At 44.7% G+C, this 23,099-nt stretch overlaps 1 protein-coding gene across 1 annotated transcript; it reads left to right on the top strand.

Annotated features, from left to right (window-relative positions):
• Positions 1 to 21,844, top strand: HP1BP3 (heterochromatin protein 1 binding protein 3). Its single transcript, XM_084274660.1, has 13 exons — positions 1 to 66; positions 8,231 to 8,430; positions 8,861 to 8,963; positions 10,397 to 10,547; positions 10,894 to 11,053; positions 12,091 to 12,234; positions 12,770 to 12,850; positions 14,436 to 14,590; positions 15,351 to 15,441; positions 16,140 to 16,299; positions 18,700 to 18,811; positions 19,680 to 19,817; positions 20,613 to 21,844. The coding sequence occupies exons 2-13, from the start codon at positions 8,335 to 8,337 to the stop codon at positions 20,896 to 20,898; spliced, it is 1,677 nt and encodes a 558-aa protein (XP_084130786.1). The 5' UTR covers positions 1 to 66; positions 8,231 to 8,334; the 3' UTR covers positions 20,899 to 21,844.
• The last annotated feature ends 1,255 nt before the right edge of the window (positions 21,845 to 23,099 follow it).

Raw genomic sequence — 23,099 nt, 5'->3', positions numbered from 1 at the left:
CCCCCCGCCGGTTCCCCCGCCGCCGCCGCCATTAGAGGGGCCGCTTTGTATCCGCCGGGCCTGCTGGTGAGTCCCCCCCGCCCGCCCGCCCGCCTCTGGCGCCGCGGCGAGGTGGGGGAGTCGGGGGACCGGGCCCGGTAGGCCGCGGGGTGGTGCGTGTGAGGCGCGGGAGAGGCCTGGCGGGGCTGCCGAGGGGCCCGGGAACTCCCCTCAGCGCCGCACCCCCTCACTGACAGGCCTCGGGGGGGGGGGGGGGCCTGTCGTGACGAGTCGCGACACCCTTCGCGGGCAGGGGGTGCTGTCGCCGCCTGCTTCCCCCTCCCCCTTTTCCCTTCTCTCCTCCGCTCCCGAGCAAGGCCGCGGTGCGCCGGGCTCGCCCCTGTCCAGGCCCAAAGAGGCGGTCCCGGCCTTTGGGTGTCGCCGGGCCGGGGAGGTGCGCGGAGACGCGGCCGGGCCTTGGCGGGTTGAGGGTCCCCGGCCCCTCGTCGTCTCTCACAAAGGAGGTGCGGGCGTCAAAACCGCTCCTCCCGCCCCGCTGACACCTGGCAAGCACCGGCGGGCGTGCCGCGGGTCGCGACGGGAAGCGCTGCGGCAGAAGAGTCGGACGGGGGTGCGACACAATAAATATTCGCTGTTTATAAACTTAGGAAGCGCCTCGCGGCGGCCTTCCCGCGTTTTGGTTGCTCGGTTGCGGGTTGCTGGGGTTTTATTTCCCCTCCGCAAACTCACTTCACCAGGGGCCGGAGAAGTGCTGCTGCTACTCGAGGAAAACGTCTGAGGCGTCGTTGTGGCTTCAGAAAAGGAGCTCTGAATCCCTCTCGGTGCTGCTAGAGGTGGACACAGGCCTTGGTGTGAGGCTGAGAGATGCATCCGAGTTCTGCCCTGAGGCCCTGTGGTGGTCACAGGCTGGTTAAAGAATGTTAATTTCTCCCCTCCCCTTATTGCATCCGTTTCTCCATAGAGAAAGCTTTTAAATTCCAATCTGGAATGGGACTGGGGGGAGGGCTTCCTTTCTGGGTTCATCGTCCTTTTGTCACTCAGGACTGTGGGTTTTTTTGGTTAAAAGCTTGCACAGGCTTCAAGGAGAGAAGAAGCAGTGTACCAGAATCTCAGCTGGTGTAATTTGGTGTAGCTCTTACTAGGCCAGAGAGGCTCTACCGGTTTAGTGTGCCCAAGCACACCTCCAAGCTGGAGAGGCTGTTCAGAAGAAATTCTTCCTGCTCCTATTCTAACTATTTTCACAGTCACCGGTGTCTGCAAATCATGAGGGGCTGCTCAGGCTGTACTGCAGGAGAAAGAAAGTTAGATAATGTGGGGCTGTGGGTGTGTTCACTCCTTTTGAAGTGTAGCAGAGGCTGTCAGATTGTCCCTATCTGTGGTATTTCACAGGTTACTCTTTTCAGGAGTCTGACTTGGCCGCTGAATTGTTTCTGGGTTAACAAATGTGTCACTTCTCAGTTCTTATCGGGCCTTTTGAGTAATAGTTGCACTCTGATTTCTAAGCATGTGACATTTTTGTTTGTTTTTACCATAAATAGTATTTTTAGTATCTTCAAGACGTAGTTGGCCAACAAACTTTGGCAAGCTGCTATCTTACTGAGGCGGGAAAGGTTCAGAATTACTCATGTTTATAAACAATGTCATGCTATTAAGTTCCTCTGTGTAAGGACAGTGTGTGTAGGGGGAATGAGAGGAAGGTATCTGTAGTGGGTTCAGTTAAAGAATAGGGGAGTTTTGATGAACTGAGCACTTTACCTCTTCAGGAGGGACCAATCTTCAAGAGATTGGTGGGTGGAGTGGGAAACCCATGGAAATGAGGAATGGGGTGGGAGGGGAAACATAATTTCTGTTGGGGGGAATAACTTGGTGTATGCTTTCAAAACATCTACTGGCTTTTGCACCCGTTCTCCCCTTTACCTGAGTGGTACCTCCTAATTAATTCCCTTTTTGGTGTTTCATGCACTTTCCTCAGGTAGTACTACTTGAATTATTTTTGTCTTCAGAATATCTTTTTCTGAGATGTGTGAGTCTTTTGTCAGTGTCTTTTTATGAGTGTCCCAGGGTGTTCTGAGGCTTTTACCTTCCATGAGAGGGAATAAAAGACATCTTACATTGAGCTGTGAGTAGATTTTTATAAAGACTGCAAGGAAATCGTAGCTTTTATTATGTATAGTTTTGTAGGATAGAATAAGTGGTGGCTGATTAAGTAGTAGTTTGGAAGGAGAATTTACCTGGTGGTTTAAAATTTAACCCTTGCAAGCGAGGAGGATGGTGCCTATACAAGAATCTCACCCTGCTATGTAGTGTTAGCAGCCTAAATTTTCCTTCAGGTGTCAAATTCATAATACTTGATCCTGAAATTAAGATGTTTCATTCAAAGATATGAAACTTTCAGCACTGGATTTCCACGTTGAAGTAGTTTTAAATTTGTGACCTAAATGTGTTACAAACTTAAAGCTCCATGCATTTTAATGTGGGCTATTTCACTCCCTAGTTGCCTGTGTCAGTGGCAGCAGGTGGAAAATCTGTATCATGGGCCATACCAAAATTGTTCAAAAGCTGTTGTCCCACAGAGGGTCGTCACTGTGGAAATCCCAAGCGTCAGTGTGGAGAGGGATTCTTTTTAGGCAGCTATGTAAGGAGAAATGCTGCTTTACATGAGTCCCTTAGCTAAAGTTTCTGTGACTTTGTACGTATGTTGTTGGCATAATTAAATAAAAAAGCTTTTCCCTGTGTGTTTGGGGACATAAAGAAAAACTCTTAGGTGTAGGGAGATCATTCCAGGCCACTGAAATGATCTGCTGATTCTCTATTCTGTCAAAGATCAATGGAGAAAGAATCTGAACCCTCTAGCAGGTTTTGTATTGAGCTGGCATTCTTGCTGGTGAAGAACAGCAGAGGTGAGACATGGGTTGTTACTTGTATTTTAATAAACATCTGTTGAGACTGAGCTGACTGTGAGTTGCTGGTGTCATACCATAGCAGCGCCGAGGCACTGAGCTCAGTCCCAGGTGGGGACTCAGAGCATCAATCTCACTGTAGTAATTTTATTTCTTTATTTCCTTTAAAGCAGTCTAAGTGCACAGAAGGGCTGCATTTAATCTTTCCTCTGTAGAAGTCAACAGGGTAGGCAAGGTGTAAGTCAGGTTGCCTGCAAGGTGTTTGGAGTCAGAGGTCCAAACTGGATGCTACTCTGAAATGAACATATATCTTTAGGCTTAGAAAAAGCCCTGTCCTTGGGGTCTGCATGTGCTTGGAAACTGGAAGAGTGAAAGATTTTTGCTGTGCTCCCCTGAAGCCAAACAAACTTGATTCCTTGTTCCCCTGCAGTATAGGGATGGAAAGGATGGAAATAGAAACTGTAACACTAGTCATGCCAAAGAATTTCTTGACTGGCAAGTGATGAGCTATTGGATCTTTGTATTGGACCAGGATTCTTCTTTAATTGAAACAGGATGGCTTATAATGCTTGTAGCAGCCTTGGGGCTCAGATAGCCTGTAAAAGATCTCTGGGAGACTCAACCACAAGAGAGTTGCACATACAGCCCTTGTAGGTTAATCAGGACATGGGTGATTGAGAAGTCCACTTAACCAGGATAGCTCCCAGGGAATCCATGTGGTGTGGTGGCCTAAGGACTGGGATGAAGTTAGCACAAGGCTCGTTAAATGGCAGGAGAAGCGCTGGGAATGCCAGTGGTGAAGTAATGCTCAGCCAGATGTGGAACGGGAGTGAATTTCCGAGCAGGCTGCCAGATAAGGATTAGAAGTGAGGACTAACTCATATTCTGTATTCACTGAGATGTTTCATTCCTCTGCACATTTTCAGGCTGTTTTAAACGACTGAAAACTGCTGGTCTGACTTGAGGCAACAGGCAGCTCGGTGAGCTGCAAAAACAAAAGGGGGATCAGTACATGCTAGAAAGCTTTTGTGAAGCAGGCTGGGACAGGGGGCCAGCTGAGAACTTGTAACAGATACAAATTTGCTTTACAAAAAGTTATCAAAGATGTTGCTGCAGGATATATACTCTGTAACAATATAGATATTGAGGGGTTTGGTATGGTTTTTTCCTACCTGAGCTGGGTTTTTGCAGGAAGAGATTTGAGGATTTCAGAGTGCCAGAAGTCTTGAACAAGCCTGCCAACCTGCCATGTAGAAGGTAATATTTTGGCATGTTTGGTTTGGATTTCCATTTTTTTGCTTTGGAAAAATATTAACTAAAATATTAGCTGTTTTTCTGCAGCTTCTGAGACATTTAAATGCTCTTCTACTCAATTCAGCTTTAGAAACTAGTAGATAATTGCATAATAATCAATAGCTGGTTCTTGAAATCCAATTACTTTGCTTTTTAAACCTTTGTGATAATAAACAGTCATTCTTGCTTGCAAGGTTGGTGGTTTTGTATCCCTTGACAGCGTGGCTTCAAATCTACGAGAACATCTACAAACTTTTTTCTAGCTCTTTTTTGGCCTGATTTTTTGACCCACACATACACTAAGTCGTATCTAAGTGCACATCAGTCACCAGTGTATGTGTCGTGTAACAGTAAGTGGACACCCTTTGGCATCACAGGGTTGGATATGCTTTCTCATTTTTCCATTGCATATTTGTTTTCAAGGCTGCTCAGCCTGTGCACCCTACCCCAAGTGCTTGTGACTCTCTATTTCCCCTGGCCTGACATTTGGCTTGCCATGTTTGAGACCTGATTTTTATCCTGAAATATTTTCCCTCAAATGAAATTCAAGTCTGAGAGAGGCTGGAAAATCTTATGGTCAAATTCAAGGAGTCAGACAAATTATGCCTCAAATTAATTTGATGTTTTGGGGTTTTTTATTCATTTGGTGGTTTGGTTTTTTGGTGTCTGTTACATAGTAGAAGGACTCCCCTTTCTGAAATGTTATCTAGAATGTTTGTGTGTCACCTGAAGCCTCCCTTTTGTGGTTTGCTTTGTTTTGGTTTGTTTGCCTTTTCCATAAGGATGTGTTGGTGGCTCAGGAGGAAATTGGTGTAGTATTTCGTAGTAGTTCATGGAAAGCTATCTGAACCTTTGCCTGGATGTTCTAGTAGTTGCTACTCCCTGAACCAGGAGACTGGACTCAGTCAACTGTTCCTGCTCATCTAGAAATCCAGAAAGTTGTTGGTTTTCTGTTGCTTCTCAGCTCTTTGCTGGATTAGCTTTGAACTGATTAGTTCATGATAGTTGGAGAACCTGCAAGCCTGCAGTTAAGTAATCCATGGGAAAAAGAGTGTGAGTAGCTCTGTGGGGAGTTACTACCTGTACTTCCAAGTAACTTTTTGAAATGGTTTGTATCCTGATGTTTGTTTCATTGCTGATGTGATTATTTTTTTACCGATAGTCAATCTGATTTAAGTGTCCACACACGTTTCCCAATAACCCCCTTGAAAACCCACATCCTCAATCCATGGCCTCTCCCAGCTTTCTGAGCACAACGTTTGTTTGTTTGACATCTGTGTAAATACAAAATACAGTTAGTACTTTCCAGCTGTTTGCTAATAAGTGATGCTTCCAGTTGCAGCTATGGTACATATTTAAAGATGTCTTAGTATCCCATACATGAAACAGGGTGTCCAGGTAACAGTTTGGGTGACTTGATTTTTCAGTTAAACAAATCTTGGTTTATTTGGGGAAGGGAAACTTGGAGATCTTTCCCGCATTGGTGTTGCAAATAGTCTTCTGCTTTTTCCCTTTTAGAAACTAAATTCAGGCCTGTTTGCAGTAGACATTTCACACCCAGCTCAGAAAACTACTTGTGATCCCTCTGTGGAAAGAAATAGGGCAAGCAAGAGCAGCTCAGTTTGGGTCACTCTGCTTTTCCACTGGTTTATTTGCATATATTATAGGCACTGAAGTTGCGAATTGTGCTGTTATTTCACTCTTGGGAGCAAAAGGACTCGAGTAGTTTGTACTGTGATCCAAATAAAAGAGATTTCTTTTTTAGAACTTGGAGAATTTTAAGGCAAAGTTGGGACTGCTGTGTTTCTATGTGACATGCAGGTCACACGGTTTAAAAATAAATAAAACCCCAGATCAGGTCAACCTCAGTGCAAGTTTGTGATGTTTGTAATCCCAGGGAAAGTGTCTGTTGTAGCCCCCAACCCGTTTCTCTGAGGATGGGTCTGTAATTGGTTATTTTAGCACTCACTTCAAAATGCTGAGATTTTTAAGAGGGCTTCAGGCTACACTTACCAGGAAAAAAAATTGATGCTAAGCTGAAGCCTGATGGAATTTTTAATTTTTCCTCTTGCTTTCCACACTTGAGGGAGGAAGGTCCCACAAAGCAGCCAAAAAAGCCTCACAATAACATGCTGGGCTGTAGTTTGTATATTCTACTTGATCATTAGTTGGGTTTGCTGTTTTTCCCCCTCCCCCCATCCTGAGATTTCCAAAGAAATCTTCATTCATCTCATTTATTTTGGTTTTGGCATGTGGTGTGTTTTGTTTTGTTTCTGTTTTGTCTGCGATAAAAAAAAACAAACATCTGGCACTGTTACATTCGTTCGCTTTTCCTGGTGCTGGAGGTCACTGTCATCTTTCAGAATGACTGTTAAGTGTCAAAGGAGAAGTTGTAGATGCTGCAGAAGTGGATTAACTGCCTTTAGCTGTCAGAAGCTCTGCCTTTTGAAGATGGCCTGAAAGATGGATGTCTTCTCCAGCATTTCCTTTGGAAACGCTGCCCAGCAAAGTCCCTGGTTCCCCTTCTGCTATCAGCTGCGCTGTAGGTGTGCACACTTGACATGACACTGCAGCAGCAGTGGATTTGGTCTATTAATTTATTGGTTTATTAATTGGAGAGGAGATCTTGGAAGTGGAATAATATAGTCTCTTGCGTCACCCTCCTTGTGAACCAGCACATCCTAACACGCGTTCCCCTCAATTCTCCTTTCACTGGCACTGGTTTGAAGGGAATTTGCCTACGCAGTTTGGAGGTTTAACAAAAATGTGCTGTGCAGACAAGTAGGGGTTTGGTTTGCCTGGGAAAATAACTGAGGTGGAGAGAATCCCTCTGATCAATTAGGGGTCCCCGCTGCTGAGTAATAAAGAGGGCGAGAACATGGAGTAACTGAGGAGATGTTGATGTGGTACGGAACGTCTACCCCTGCAATGGAGAGTGCAGTGTAAAGTGCTGAAACTGTTGTCATACTGAAAACAGTGCCAGGACTGATGTTAGCTTTCTGTTCAAGAGAGACACATTCAGGCTGGGAGATACTGTTGAAAGTGAAAAATTGCGGTAAGTGCCTGCCCTTTTCTCTGAGGAAGAGAAAGCATCCAGAATAGGTAGAAACTGGGAGCATTTGGCTATTTCCCTGTAAGGAAGGGAAGAAGGTTGTCTGGAGCTTGATCTTTGGATGGAACCTGGGAGAACGGGTCCAGCCCTGGGTTGCTAGAGATGAGGCTTTGCTTTTGAGATTTTTAAAGGGGGTGCTGGGAAGAGGAAATGAATGAGAAGTAAACACTGTTTTGTGATGGAAATAGTTCAGCACCCCTGCTTAGGAGAGGCTGATATGGGTGGATGGGCAGCAGGTAAGAAAGGCTGGAAGAAGTATAGTGGTAGTAAAGGGTGAGATTTGAGAGTTAAACTAAGCTTAACCCATTTGGTTAAGTGGAGTGCATGTGTAGTGCATGTGTTTGGAGCAGGGCTTTGTAAAGCTGGAACTTATTTCTGTAGCAGGTGTGGAAACTGTTGTTTTAACAGTTAATTTCTTGTTCAAGGACTCCTTATTAATGTCTAAAACAGCATGGGGTTTAATTTGGGAGGGACATGGTTTGGTTCCCCAGCGTTTGCGTTTTCTGCCTTTTTAAATTATTTAATTCCTCAGGCTGATAAGAGTCTGGATCAATGTGTCAGCTCCTGCTTTTACCCAAAGCGAATGATTTACTCGTTACCTCAACTCCTTACTTTAGGCACAGGGCAATGTCTGCTTTTTTGCTAATGCTTTCTGTTAAAAAGCCTCTTTATTCTTTCAGATGTGTTTTAACGGAGCAGCTTGCAGGTCTGGCTTACACCTTTACCATTTCTGCTACATCCATAGCGCTCAAGTTTGCATACATGTTTTAGCATCTTTGTTAAATGCAAGCCTTGATTGTCAGTTCTGTTAGTCATAAGCTGTAAGTCATGTACCCTTTTCTTTTTAATCTTTAGTTTGTTAGCTACATGGACGTAGATGTTTTTGTTTTGTTAATTTTCACACCACATCTTTTCTGTACTTTAGGTTGGCTCCTCACTGCACTGTGAAAACCATTAGGAAAAAGTCCTTGGGGTTAAAACCTGGGGCTCCACAGTGTTACCTGCACTTGGGGCTAGAAATTAAATTAAATGGCGACTGATCTGTCTGAAGCTGAACCCGTGCATCATAAGGCGCTTCCACTCTTAACGGGAGCTCAGCTGATCCACACGGACAAGTTAAGTGAGGTAGGGGCTGGCCCTTTCTCCAAGCTTGCCCTTGGATCAGTCCATGACTTCCAGTCCTGCGGAAGGTTACTCGGCACTATTTCTCCCCTGTTTGTAGGAAACTCGATTGGGAGTCTGACAAACCCTATGGGCACTCTCCTTCCCCTTCTCTGCATTCCCTGAGATGTTGTATTTGCCAAAGTCCTCAAATGCTCATCTCCTATAATTTGGAATTGGAAAGAACTTACTCCTAACTGTAAAATGTGAGACTATCCTCTCCTAGTATGCTTCAAAGAAGCTGGTCTGAGGGTTACTCTCTTTTAAAATTCTGAAAAAAATCCGAATGTAACCAGAATATTTCTCCATATGCTGCTTTGATATACTTTAACCCAAATTCAAAAGCTTTCTGCTTCTTTCCAGTATCTGCACTGATTTTTGTCTGCTTTTTTAGAAACTTGAGGACGACACGATGCCGATCCGTCGCGCGGTGAATTCTTCTTCCCGGGAAACTCCTCCGAAAAGCAAACCTGCTGAAGGTGAAGAGGTTAAAGCAGGTACAGTAATAGTTCTGTAGTGGATTGTTAGTGTATAGCCAGGTAGGTATAAGCTTTTGCTCTGAAATTCCTGGGGAAAAAAAACCAAACCCAACCCTTACTGCCATGATTAAAATATTACTAATGCTTAGCTTCTGTTAACGGGCTTTTTCTGGATCGCTGGGAAGTTGTATTTTGCAGGCACTCTTTTCAGTCTGAGCCCATTTGTTTTATCCCTTATACCCTGTGGCAAAGCCCTGACACTTCAGACTTTAAAGTATAGCTAAATATAGTCCCTATTGTGCTTGCACATTCTTTAGAGTAAACGTAGAAATGATGAAGTTCCAGGAGTGTCAGGAAGATGGCTTGAGATCAAAAGGTGGAGTTAACAGATGGAAAAACAAAGTATTTCAGTTTTTCCTTTCTTTTCCTGAATGAAAGGATTTTACCCCAATGTGTCATCACATCTAATCCAGTGTTAATGTGTCTGGTCCTAGCAGCCTCACCTCAGTTTCTCAGAATGTCATTTCAGTGTTACATTCAATTAGTTTCACTGACCTTGTCCTCTTTGGTGTCACAAATAAATACATTATATGCAAAGCAAACTTAATACATTGTATGTTTTAAATGCTTGCTGCCTCCATGGGAAACTATGCACAAGAATGTAGCAGGAGTGCTTAAGTTCCTACTCAGAGACAGAGAACCAGTCCACTGCATGAAGCAGTTGTGGTAGACAGCTGTTTATCCAAAGAGTGGGTAATGGCAGTTTATATGCATCTTGTCTAGCAGGCAGCCCAGTCTCTAAGCTATTCTCAGCCAAATATACTGGAGTTAATTTGCTTCTAAGTTGATTTCTGACTGGATTTGATCCTGCTGATAGACAAGTGCTTCTGCAAGTGCATCTGCAATCTAAAGCTTTGCCAAGCCTGGAAAATCCTTCAGGTGCCACAGTGTGTAGTGCAGAAAGAGTGGTGTTTGAAAACAATTTAGTCATTAAAAAAGCGGCTTCTGTGTATCTACCCAAATTTCTTGTAGAGTTGTATGGCTTTACACCTTTCTGAGTTAAAAACACATGTACCTCAACCTAGGGGGAAAATCTTAGTGTTTCATGGTACTGCATTCCTCCTCCCTTCTCCACCCAGGCCTCTCTGATAGTAACTTCTGGAGTTAAGAGGAGAAGGCTGGGGAAATTAGTTCATTGTGAAAATGCTACTGTGATGTTCTTTGAAGTTCTTCTGGCATTTGATGGCTGATTGCACCTTATTGAAACTCTTTCAGTAGTTTCATTCACTTCTTAAGTTACATTCAAATCATCTGTTTAAGTTAGAAAAGGAATTGTCTGGTGAGAAATAATTTTTGGGGTGTGTTCTTAAGCTTCCCTCTGCCCCCTGGCTTTCCTGAAGAATAGAGACTAGTTTTAGGCAGTAACTTGATGCCTTTTCATATCTTTTTAGATGCAGAAGCCACCTCTGAGGAATCTGCTTCTGTTGAAGAAGAACAAGAGAATGAAACCCTGCCTGCTGCATCCAGTGAAGCAGAACAGCCAAAGGAACCTGAGAATGAAGTGAAGGCAGAAACAAAGTCCTCAGAAGAAACCAAAAAGGAGTAAGGCTTGCTTAGTCCTGAATTCTGGAATTTGGGAAGGATTCTGAAGAAAGTTAAGGTTCTAGAGATAGAAAAGATGGTGGGACAAATGAGAAAAATAGATGGGGACAATAGATGGGTTCCTTGAAAAGGTTCTCTCATTTCTCAGGAAGAAGCTACCAGTCAAGTCTCACTGCTGCTCTAGAACATGTGCGAGGCTGAATATCAAGATAGGGTCTCTTCTTCCTAACAGAAACATCAACATTATTTTCAGTGTCATATGTTCTGGATTTTTTTGTTGTCTTTCTATTTGTTGGCTTGTCTTTATGGTGTTTTTGCCTTACTATTGCTTTGTGTTTTTCCCAAGCGAGAAGGATCAGTCTAAGGAAAAGGAGAAGAAGGTGAAAAAGACCATTCCTGCCTGGGCTACTCTTTCTGCCAGCCAGCTAGCTAGAGCACAGAAGCAAACTCAGATGGCTGCCACCTCACGTCCCAAAATGGATGCTATTTTAACTGAGGCCATCAGGGTAAGCAGGAGACAAATGTTTCTTTTGTTCATCTGTTACAAAGCCGAATAATTTGTGTGCCTAAAATCCACAGCTTCAGCTTGGTGATGAGAGGGATGATAGTGCTGTCTGTTAGCAGGGAAACTTACTGTGTAAGATGTGTTTGTTTCTGCTGGGAGGCAGTGGGGCTGAAATGTGAGTCCATGATGATGATGAGTGGCCCTGTAGCTTTTTTCTTTGTTTAGAATTTGTTTCCCTCCCTAAATACATTATTAGAAACAGCTAGGGTGACATAATCTGGTCGATTGCTGTCATCATCTAATTTGATGTGCCTTGTAGCCATATTTAACTTGATTTACCTTGATTAATCTGTCTACTTAATACGTGCTTTTTTAACATTAACTTATTCTAATTCAGGACAGATGGAAATGCTGTGAATTAGCATTCCAAAGTGGTGTTGCTCTTGGTTTACTGTATCCCTCCGGGCTGTAAGAAGAGACCAGCGCTGTTGTAGTTGCAGTGCTGCTCTGCCCTTGGGGCTTGGTTCATGCACGTTGTCTTCACAGGAAGCCTGGACCCCACCAGCCTTAATTGCAAGTTGGCCTTTCCAGCTGCTGTATCTTCAAAATACAAATTCCAGCTTAAGTTTTCTACTACTTTACTAACATCAGTCCTCTGACTTAAAAAGAATTGGCACCTTGTTCTGACTGAATGGTTACTCTGTCTGGCATTAGTAAAATGACTTACTAGTTGTGCAGCAAAAAAAGGTGGCTGTACTTCATAGCATTTAAGCAAGTGCTTCAAAATAGGGGAGTAGTTGATACATGCTTGCAGTCCTGCTTTTGTGTTGCCAGCACTTCAGCCACTCTGAAGGGGAAAATTAAGTATTTTTCTAGCCACATTTTGTACTTTTGAGTCACTGTGGGGAAAAGGCCAGGCCTGACGTCCTGTGCCGATGCGCTGGCCCGTATGCAGCCATTCAGTCTCTGTTTTTCCAGGCCCACAGCAAGGTAATTGCAGTGAAAGTGGTTTCTACCAACCCTTTGCTTCCTTTTCAGGCGTGCTTTCAGAAGAGCGGTGCGTCGGTCGTTGCAATACGTAAATACATCATCCACAAATACCCTTCCCTGGAGCTTGAGAGGAGAGGCTACCTTCTGAAGCAAGCACTGAAAAGGGAGCTGGAGAGAGGAATCATTAGACAGGTAAGAATTACTTTGCAGAGCAGCACTGGAGGTGGTACTATTCAACTACATGGGGGTTTCTTAAACTCTGTTAGCATGTCTCTGGGGTGGTCCCGTTTGCCCTCCTGGAGGTTAAACAACCTCTGTCTCTGCTTTGTTAGACACTGACAGAATTTCAGTATTGTTCTGTCAATCAGATACTTTGCACCATTGCCTTTTGTGCAATTTATGAACATTTCTTGGTGTTGTGTCATACAGCAATGCAGCAGCTTGTGTCTTTAGTCTAGCAATGTCACTCCTGCGGCAGCATGTTTCTTTTCTCACTAGGGTCTCCTGGTTGGGACAGCAGAGCATGTTATTAATGTCTGGCTGTGGCTTCTCACCTTAGTGACATCTTAGTGTTCAAATCAGGCCCCTGCCATAACAGCAGGGTGACAGTGCATTCCAAATCTGTGTAATGATGTCAATTCGTGTCTCTGAAAGAGACTATTATTATTATTATGAGTTATTCTGAGTTACTTTGTACAGGACTGAAATGGACTTTCTTTTGGACTAGGTGAAAGGAAAGGGAGCTTCTGGGAGCTTTGTGGTGGTGTCTAATGCAGGAAAAACTGTTCCAAAAGCCAGAGATAGAAAGGTAAGATGGATCACTTTAAACAATACTCTGAAAAACCTTGCATTGAAAGACATATATATTACAAAATGCAGCCTAACCCCAACCCAAACAATATTCTCCTCCTTGCTTCACATTTCCTCCCCAAGTAGACTACATAAAACACTAAAGTCAGAATTGGAAAACTAGTATGAGAAATTAAAACCAAGTAAATAAGCAAAAATCTTAGTTTTAAAATGTTTACATTAAACCCTTAGGCTTTGGTTCAGAGGCAGAAAACTGAATAACCATGAAGCTCCTCTTCTGTCTTTACCTGGTAGAGAGAGATGCCTCTCAGGTATTGTAAGAGAGCTTTATGCTACTGCTGTTTCTGTTGTATCTGTTGCATGGGTAAAGGAAGGCTTCAGTCTTCAGGATGAACATATTCCCTCAGCTATGAGGGAAGAGGGAGGAAGAAGAAAATGTCCTGAGGCTTCTGGAAGAAAACTGCTAACATGGGTGTATATTTTTCTGAGGTAGCAAAATGTGATGTGGGGGTTTTTTTGAGCATAGTCCTCACAATTAGCCATGGTCGCAGCACCGCTGTTCTCCACTCCGTGTGTATGAAACACGTTTCTAACACTGCTGTTACAAAAGGCTTAGCTGGAATTGCTGATCCTCAATCCCCTCGTGGCTTAGATGAGTGAACCCAGAGAGTATTGTCATACCTTGGTGCTTCTCTCTTGGCTGCCAGGGAGACCAAAAGTCCTAAAGCTGAAGGAAACGATGATACACTTGGTACTAGGGCACTGAAGGAAACTAATTGCAGTGCAACTTCTTTTTAAACAGAGCTCCCTGGCTCCACCAAAACTTTGAACAAGGCACCTGATAGCTGCTAACACATCACTTTTCATATCAGCATCTTTGTTCCTAGTTAGATTTTCTGTGTTGCAGCAAAACAGCTAGCTGGCAGTCGAGCAGCTGTCTGGGTGAGCAGCACCCTCGCCTGTTTGACCATTTGCAAAGCTGCTGTTCAGCATCAACATCATTAAACTTCAGCACATTTCCTTGCTGTCTTTTCTGCATAAAAAACAGGCTTTTAAAAAAAAAAAATCCTGATCGTTCCCTCCTCATGGTAACAAAAGTGATGGAAGAAAGTTGAGGAGAAGGGAGTGTTGGCTTCAGTCAAGATTTCATTCTGTCAGGTGAAAAAGAAATGCACTCCTGTTTACCTGTTTATTTTTTGGGAAGATTTGACCTGTGTAAACAGGTCTTGCCTTTGGGTTTTGTGTCTCATGTCCAGGTGTGTATCATTTTCACCTGTCTCAGTGAAGGGGCAGCAGAGGAAAATATCAACAGAAAGAGGAAGGAACATTCTTAAATAGCAATTTATATTTGTAAAACTTTTCTCAGACTCCTGTGAAAATTCCAGCCAAGTTTGCTCCATTTTTACTCAATCTGCTAAACTTTTAAAACTGTTAATTTAAAGAGCTGCCTCACAGAACTTGATTTTGCAGATCTGTGGCCAGTGTCAGGAGCACTTCTGCCCACCTACCTGTGCCTTTCTGGTTCAGAAACCCCACAGAGTTGTTTTACATCCCACTGATGTGTAAAAGTCTGTGTGTTTCAGAAAAGCACTTCAGCTTCAGCTGCGGAGCAACAAGTGAAGCTGGAAGATATCCTGCCGCTGGCTTTCACCCGCCTTTGTGAGCCCAAGGAAGCTTCTTACAGCCTGATCAAGAAATATGTGTCTCGGTATTACCCCAAACTCAAAGTAGATATAAGGTAGGTGCAGGAGTACACTTTTGCAAGCAGAGCTGTGGGGGAGCAGTGAAACGCAGCCTTCCCTCTGGCTTTTGCCTTGCTTCTCCACTCGGTATTTCAGCAGGCAGCAGACAGGTGGTGCTCTGCGTTGTAGAACCTGCGGGAAAGCTTGAGGAAAAGCCCTGCCTTTTTCTGCATCCTTCCACGCCCAATCTTTGTTTCCTGCTGCCGACATCAGCATTGCTCTACACACCTCCACCCTTAACCAAAGCCAGATCCCTTGAGCTGCCTGGATGTGAAGGCCGGTCCTTGGGATCTTGTCACACCTGGTTTTGGGTGCTTGAACTGGCACAAGCTTGCAGTAATCTTTCAGTTTGCCTATACAGAGCCGGTCAAGGCTTGGGGGTGGGGGGAAGAAAATCTGGGTGCAACCCTGTGCATCACCTCTTAATGGGGTCTGGTACTTAGTCCCTTGTTTGTCTGCGAGCTGACTCATTGCCCACCAAGTCCAAATGTGCTTTTCAAAACAAGTAAATCCTTCCAAGTGAAGCTGGATACACAGTGACACCACGGAAGCGTTGCAGTTGAATTTCTGCTAACGTGCATTGTTCTTCTCATGTAATCAGCACTTGCTGACAGATCTCCATTTAAAATGTCTTTATGTAGGCAGATACCACTTGTAAGTACTGCTCTGCTCACACTCTGTATAAAGCATTGTTTCTCTGTTTGTTTTTTAAGCTGTCAGTGTGTGTCAGTAAAGCTTTATCCTCCTCTATTTCAGACCCCAGCTGCTGAAGAATGCCCTGCAGAGAGCTGTAGAGAAGGGCCAGTTAGAGCAGATCACAGGGAAGGGAGCGTCTGGGACATTCCAGGTCAGAGCCAGAGTTCATCTTGTGTTGTTGCCTGTACTGACCACAAGCCTTGGATATAAGTGAACGTGCCCTCTCCTCCCCTTCCCCAATTTTATCAGGAACACCTTTCTTTAGCAGCCTGTCACGTTTGGGAATTGTCAAACTATGAAGCGGTAGGACTTTTACTCTCCTTGTGGTCTACATTTCTGGAGCAGACCCCCCCCTTCTCCCCACCTTCCTTGCTTAGCGTGCTCCACACGCCGCTTCAGCTCTGACTCACTAGCACAGTAGGGGAGATGGTGGGGTAAGCTTTCCTTTCCATCACTAATTGTAAGTGCAGTAGGTACTCCGGATGCCTGCAACATCTTTTCTCTCATGTCTGTGCCATAGATGTCTCTTGGGCACATTTGGTCTGTGGGATGGAGGAAGATCTTTCTCCTTCCCTGAGTGACAGGCCCTTAGACTGCCACATCCTTGCAGTATATCTGGGGACTGGGACAATGTGTTACTGATAAAAAAACCCACTCCAGGCCAGTTGACTGAGTAGGCCTGTCCTCCCAATTAAAGCTGGGAGAGCAGCATTCCCTGTTCAGTGTTTTAATATAAAACGTATCTGTGCTAATGCAGGAGCGCCGACCCACCTGGTGCAGAGGAGCTTGTCCTGACCTGGTTTGGGAGAATTTTGTCTTGATGCTTTTCTCTTCCTCCTTGGAAAATAGCTGAAGAAATCAGGGGAGAAGCCCCTGCTGGGTGGGACTCTGATGGAAGACGCCATCCTGTCTGCCATTGTGGCCATGAACGAACCGAAGACCTGCTCTACCACAGCGCTGAAGAAGTATATCCTGGAAAACCACCCAGGGACCAACTCCAACTTCCAGGGTAATGTACAGATCTGTGTAACTTTTCTCTTCTGCATGCTGAGAGAGAGTCCTGCAGCTGCAGACATGTCTCTGCAGCACCTTTAAACTATTCTGTGGAGCTTGCTGGGGAACTGACAGCTGCTGGGCTCTTTGTGCTGCAGAGATGCTCAGCGTTTTTAATTCCCATTAGCTCCTTTCAAGCCCAACAAAAGCTAGTTTCTGAGACATAATGCGTGTTTCTCTTGTCTATAGCACGTTCCCAGGAAGGGGGAACAGCATTCAAGTAGTTTATTGTTCTTAAATCACCAAGCTGATTTCATCTGTCTCTTTCTATTTTGAAAGGCTACAGCTTGGCATAAATGCACTTCCTAGTGGCTTCTTATTTAGAGAAATTATTTAGTCTAACTTCTAAAAAAAATTTCACAAACACCACTCTTACTGATTTGTTTGAGGTCCTTTGGCTCTGATTTTTAAAAGGTCAAGCAAGCCAGCAGAGAAATTAATCCTGTTGTATTTGGAAAGAGATTTGGCATGTTTTTGTTCCCAGGAATGACACTAATGTCTGTTTTGACGTTTGCATTAGCAGAAGAAATACTAACAGAGACTTGAAAGCAGATCTTCTAATGGCTTGTTTGCACTATTTGGTCCGAGCCCTTATGTGGTTGTTTAACAAGGGGAGAGATCAGAAATTGGATTAGTTTGTTGTGGGGGTGTCAGAGTGCTGGTGCCATCCCTAGGATGTGGGGCTGGAGAGGAGAGGGCTGATGCCCTGCTTTTCACCTGGAGCATGACATGAGCGCGGCTGTTTGATGCAGAACTTGCCGACATACAGAGCAGCACAGGTTCCCTCACTGCAGTGTGGGCTAAAGGAGTTGCCTGAGGCCTCCTGCCAGTTAGAGACTGATCCCAAGTGTGAGTTGTAAATCTCAGGGCAGGGAAAAGAGTTTCCAGGCTTACTAAACCCTTCCATGATCTCTTTTCAGGACCATTGGAAATTTCCCTGGCCCTTAGAGGCCTGTGCTTAGCCAGCCTCCAGTGCTCCTCAGCCTTGCAAATCAGATAAGGAAATTTCAGCTTGCAATCTGTTGTTTTCTTTCTCTTCCCATTACATAAGAGGAATTCTGATGATCTCTGCTCTGTTTTAAGAGCAACCGGAGGAAGATTTGGTGAGATGTAAAAGCCAATGCTTTGCATTCCTCCCCACTTTACACCTCCTAACTGGAGTCAAATCCTCTACATGCTGCTACTAATCTTTGATACCCAGAGTAAACACAGCCATATCTTTTATGTGTTGCTCCTGTTTATTGGTGTATGGCCATTTTAAAGAGTTCTTGAAGTACAAGGATCTCCTAACGTTGCAACACTAGTAGTTTAATGGATACAATCAACTCCATCAGCTGGGCAAGCTCTTCAGTGCCATTCAGCAGAGGTAGCCTGGAGGCTGGTGAAGGTATGGCACTGTCCCAAATGATCTTCTTGATGTAAAATGTCAGTTCATGATAAAAGCCTGTTCCATAAGAAGTGGTTGGAGTTGAATACCTTTGCATTAATCCTACAGGACAGATTCAGATGACAGTTCAGCCAGCTTGATTCTTTGGATTTTTCTCTTCCCACGCTTCAAGTGAAGCTCTTTGGAACGTGCTTGAGAGCAGGCCTTGCTTTTCTCTGGATTTAGAGGGAGCTGAATATTTAAATGGACTCTTTAATTCAAGCTGAAAATGGTTTTGAACTGACTAAACAGCTTCAGCCCTTTGCCAGAGACAAAGATCCCCTGTACTTGTGCAGTTTCAGTTACAATTCTTGCACAGTGGAAGAGAAGACTAGAATAAAAGAAATGTGTTTGTCATTTCTAGGCCAAATATTTTCCCCTTTTTAGAGGCAAAAAACAAAACAGAAAACCAAACCACAGGAAAATTAGAACACATGGCAAAAACAGGGTAAAGACTTGTAAAAATCACTTTGGAGAACAGGCTGGAGAAAGCTGAGGCTTGGGTTAACTTTGGACAGAAGCAGTTAAATGGTGAATGATTTTTTTCTAAAGGAGAAGGCCTTGATCGTGACAGGAAAAACCTGTGATGTTCTGACTTCTTCCTTTGGAGGATTTAAAGCCTTACTTGCTTGAAAACTAAGTTAAGCTTGAAACTAAGACTTATTTAAAACTTGGAAACACAGGGGTCTGGCGGGGTCCCACACACAGCAGCTTCTCTTTGCTGCGCACAGGGATGTCTCACAGGTCTCGGGTCACCAGTGCTGTTTCATTCCTCTGCAGGAGTCCTGGGGAAAGGAGACTTCATCCCAACTCTCCAACTCTGATTTCAGAGGGCACTGCAGAGAGCAGTGAGCTCAGACCAGTGGGTAAAGACAATAACACAACCTTGCTGCAGTTTTATTGTGTTTTATTCTGTTTTTTTTTCCACAGTGCATCTACTGAAGAGAACCCTGCAGAAATGTGAGAAGAATGGCTGGATGGAACAAATTTCTGGCAAGGGCTTCAGTGGAACCTTTCAGCTTTGCTTCCCTTATTATCCTAGGTAAAGAGCTTGGCTGTAAAATAATGTTCAAGAGGAGGGTCACATAGGTCAGCCATATAGCAGAGCTGAAGTTTGTAGGCTGACCTCCTATTTACAGGGAGGTTTGTGGAGGGTTTAGTAACTGGGGAACAGCAACATTGTCACCCATACTCTAGATAATGACATTATTTGTGTGTCTGACTGAGCAGACAGAAAACTACTTCATTAGCCAGGGAAGGTCTTAAGAGCAACAAAAATCTTGGATTCAGTAGTCTCAGGTATTTTTTTGGGGCTTTTTGCAGGGTGGGGAATGTTTAATGTTCCCATACTAAAATAAATTTGCATGAGCAGGTAATGTAGGTGTTCCTAATATGAGGATGCTCTTGAGGAGTGGGACCCAGCTGTTTGCCTGTCTAGATGAGGATGTGGGCGGAGGGAATATGACCTAGATTAGCTGCTGTGAGGCTACAACAGCCTTTCTTCTTCCGTGAGTGTATATTGTGTTGGGCCATGCAGAGCCCAGGGCTTGGGACTTAGCATCCAACAAAGAGCTGAACAGCAACTTAGTCCTGAAAGTCTCTGCTCCCCCCCTTCTTTTATCTCACACACACAAAATCCTCGGTGGTTTCAGCCTGGGTTTGGAATCGCTGAAGTCTGATCTTGTCCCTTTGTTGTCTGCCTTCCTGTGTGCATACGGGAGGAGCAGTGAGGAAGAGAACTGGAGCAAGGGCAGCTCAGGGCCAGGCATTCCTGGTGATTTCCAAACTGCTGCACTGCTTTTCTTGCAGAGACTAAGTAATGTGGGTTTCAGATAGGAGCAAGCACAGAAGTCTTGGGGGTGTTTCTGGACTGGGCTGTAAGTCACGCACTGACAAGAACCCTCTTGTAGCCCAGATGTGCTCTACCCAGAGAAGCAGCAGGATGAGGACTCTGAGGACTCTGATGAGGAAGAAGAGGAGGAATCAGAGGAGGAAGAAGAATCCGAAGAGGAAGAGTCTGAGGAGGAAGAGCCACCACCAAAGAAGAGGTATGGCAGCATGAGAGATTAATGGGCTGCTTGAGATGAAATGAAAGGGACTCTTGCAGCTGTAGAGCACACAGGTTTGTCTCCTGGTGTGGTTATTTATCCACAAGGCTGTTGCTCAGAGGTGTTGGAAGAAGTAGATTCTAATTAATCCTTGCTCCAGAGATAATGGAGCTCCCTCACTGTGGTTTGGAGCTTATCTCTTTTTTTTCCTTCCAGGTGAGAAGAGAGCCTGTGTTTATCCTTTACATGTCCTTTAGTCTCCTAAAGTGCCTTTGGTGCTTTACAAAAGTGACCTTTCACATGGGACCTCTTGTATTTATTTAGCATTTCCATAGGAAAACTTTCCCCTCCAGTGTTATTGGTGCTTCTGTAGCCAAACCCGAAACCCTCCTTACTCAGATCGTGGAATTAAGATAAGTGTTGTTCCTTAAGTCATAAAATTCCATTTAGAGAGGAGAGATGGTCTCTTAATTGTTCTGACAATTGACTTTGATTCGTTGTCGTTGTTTCTATGCCTAACGAAGGAGATTGAATCCTCAGAGGAGATTGAATCCTCAGAGCCCTGCGGGGATTGAGGGATGCTTAGGGTGGCAAGATCCACACGAGGAGCTCTTTGCTCTTTGTGGTTTGGCTAATGAAATGTGCTGCTGCATAAAGGAACATCCGTGGTAAAGGAGGAGGGTGCCAAGATCTGCTTCTTTTATGCAAATTGACGACAGCAGCTCCGAGCTCCGGGTAGCGTTTGCGCCTCCACGAAGATCTTGTGCATTCTCTCCCTTTCTTTTCATCTGACAGGATGCAGAAGAGTCCGCCCCCAAAATCACGGAGCAGGGCCCCTCCGATGAAGCGAAGGGAAGCCAAGCCCAAGCCAAGAAAAACCCCCGCAGCCCATCGGGGGAAAGCAAAGCCCCCTCCCAAGGTGAAAACCCCTGCTAAAAAAGCCAAACCAGCAGCCCCAGCCATCAAGAAACCCTCTGGTGGCAGCTCTTCCAAGAAACCAGCAGCCAGTGGGAGGAAGGAGGTGAAACCCTCTGCCAAGGGCAAATCCACCATGAGGAAATCTCTCCGGGCAAAAAAGTAAAATTTTTCCACTGTCAGGGAATCCCATGGTCAAACCCACAATCTTGTTTTATAAGTCAACGTGCATATTTGTATTTTAGTTCTGATGCTTAAACACTTCTTTTCTTTTTTTTTTTTTTTTAATTTTAATTTTTTTTTTTCTGAATGATGAGGGAGGGGAAAAAAAAAAGCTGAAAAGTAAATCAAACCAACCCAAGCATTTGTTAGATCTCAATGCTGTGCCTCCTGCCTGTCCCTCCCCTGGAAAAAGTCATCTTTAGTTTCTGCAATAATTTTAGGACTTTTCTAAGACATATATAATCTGTACATTTTATGGTGTTCCTCTTGGGTTTTGGGGGGGGGGGGGGGCTGGCTTTTGAAAAATCTTCAGAGAAGATCTTTATATCTTTAGAAGGCAGGAACAGGATGATTGGGGGAAATATGGTTCTTAATGAGAAGGTACAGCGGTGGAAGAGTCCTCCCTAGATCCCCCTGCGTGACGAGGTCCTTAACGCTTCTGTGAAGAAGCAGTGTACATACAGCACTTGCACTGAGTCCTGGAGGTGTTTCTGCTGGGCCCGTAGAGCGACAGGCTGAGGCTGCAGCGCCTTTCAGCTCCTTCAGACCAGCAAAGGTTTGTCTTGATGGTGAGTCAGATCTTCAGTAAACGGAGCTTAACGACTGTCTACTGATCCTCTGATGCCAGAGGGGCTCCAAAAAGGGGAACTTCTTGCTTAGGTGGGTGATTTGAATTAGTGTTTCCACACCACATCTGTTACCTTAAAACCAAAATATATAAAAGTCTTCTTGAATCCAACTTTCCAATGTTTTTAAGAGATGAAGAGCCTGAGTTCCGTCACCTCTTGTTTACCCTTTTTTTAAAGAAAAGTTGGAGAGCTATACAATTGCTAATGTAGAGATGTTGATAAGTGAAGAACATGCAGTTTGCTAAAATAAAATGAAACTAGATTCCAGGTTTTTGTGCTGCGTGTCCTTTCTCTTCCTCGCCACAGCTTTCTCCTGGAAATGTAGAGGAGGGAATTGCAGTCACCAGGGATTGCTGCAGAGGCAGATCTGTGATTGAAGTACGCTGCTGGTGTGAAAGAGCAGGGCTGCTCTAGCCTGAGCCCCTGCCAAGCTCTGTAGTTGGACTGACACGGGACCTTTTTCTTCCCCATTTTCAAAGGTGAGCAAGCAGAAAGCTCTGTTTGAACCTCTTCCTGCTCCTCTTCTCCCTCTGCTCCTCTCATCAGTGGAGACAAAACCAACCCAAGGTTGAAATCTTTCCCTCCCCCTTCTGCCCTGCTCAACAGAGCAGTGCCTGTGTTGAAAACACGCTCCACCACCTCCCCAGCTCTCCCTTGGACAGGCCAACGTCTGCGATTCAAATGTGACCTGACAGTCTTTTCATTTAATGTGCTTTGGGAAAGAGCTTTGTACGTTCCGTGCCGAGAGGAGTGGAACTATCTCTAGAAATAACATGGGAAAAGGGAAAAATTGCCTTGTTGAACTTAGTCTTTTCACTTGTGTGCTACCTCTAACAACTGCGAGTTGAAAAATTTCTTTAGAGAAATGCCCTGAATTGTTCCCAGTCCTGTAATGAGATGCAAACAGCAGGTTAAGGAAAATCACAGCTGATGGGGAGCCAAGAGAGTGAAAGCAGCGATCAAAGAGTCATCCACAGGGATGTAAAGCAATTGGAAACATGAGTTAATGGCTCTTTCCTAAGGCCACCTGCACCAAAATGGGGTTTGTCGGCATTTTCCTCCAGGCAGGTGAGTCAAAAGGTGTTGCTCGTGGATAGGATACTTGTGGGGATGAGTGGAACTCACCTAGCTGCAGGGAGTTTTGAAACCTCCTCCTTCCCAGTAGCATTCCCACGCCAGCAATCCCACAGATCCTTGTGAAAACACCTGTCTGGATACCACTGACTTATTGGCAGGGCACACGGAAGCGGAGAGCTGAGCCCAAACCAACCCTTAGCTCCCTCGGTCAGCACCAAACCCTTTGGTTGTGGCTCTTAATTGCCAGTGAGGCCGTTTCTGCACACTGAGCCCAAAAAACCAAGGCACGGGTCTCGTGGGATTGAATCCCAAGGACTGATCCTCTCCTTGGAGCAGCAACTGGGGTAGAATGGGAAAGACTCCACCACTCACTCTTCCCCAGTCTCTGCTTCCTGGCCAGACTGGGCTCCGTTATGTTATTTCTTCAGCCCCATCTGTC

The sequence above is a fragment of the Gallinula chloropus genome (genome assembly GCF_964237585.1).
Source record: "Gallinula chloropus genome assembly, chromosome: 23".
Lineage (NCBI taxonomy): Eukaryota > Metazoa > Chordata > Aves > Gruiformes > Rallidae > Gallinula > Gallinula chloropus.
Note: the sequence above shows the minus strand (reverse complement) of the source record. Positions and strands in the feature narration are given on the sequence as shown.

What these genes read in the sequence shown, in the direction of transcription:
- HP1BP3 (XM_084274660.1), top strand. Translation starts at nt 8,335, where the DNA reads ATGGCGACTGATCTGTCTGAAGCTGAACCCGTGCATCATAAGGCGCTT. An exon ending in TGCTTCCCTTATTATCCTAG is followed by an intron (nt 18,812 to 19,679) that starts GTAAAGAGCTTG and finishes ACCCTCTTGTAG; the next exon opens with CCCAGATGTGCTCTACCCAG. An exon ending in GAGCCACCACCAAAGAAGAG is followed by an intron (nt 19,818 to 20,612) that starts GTATGGCAGCAT and finishes TTCATCTGACAG; the next exon opens with GATGCAGAAGAGTCCGCCCC.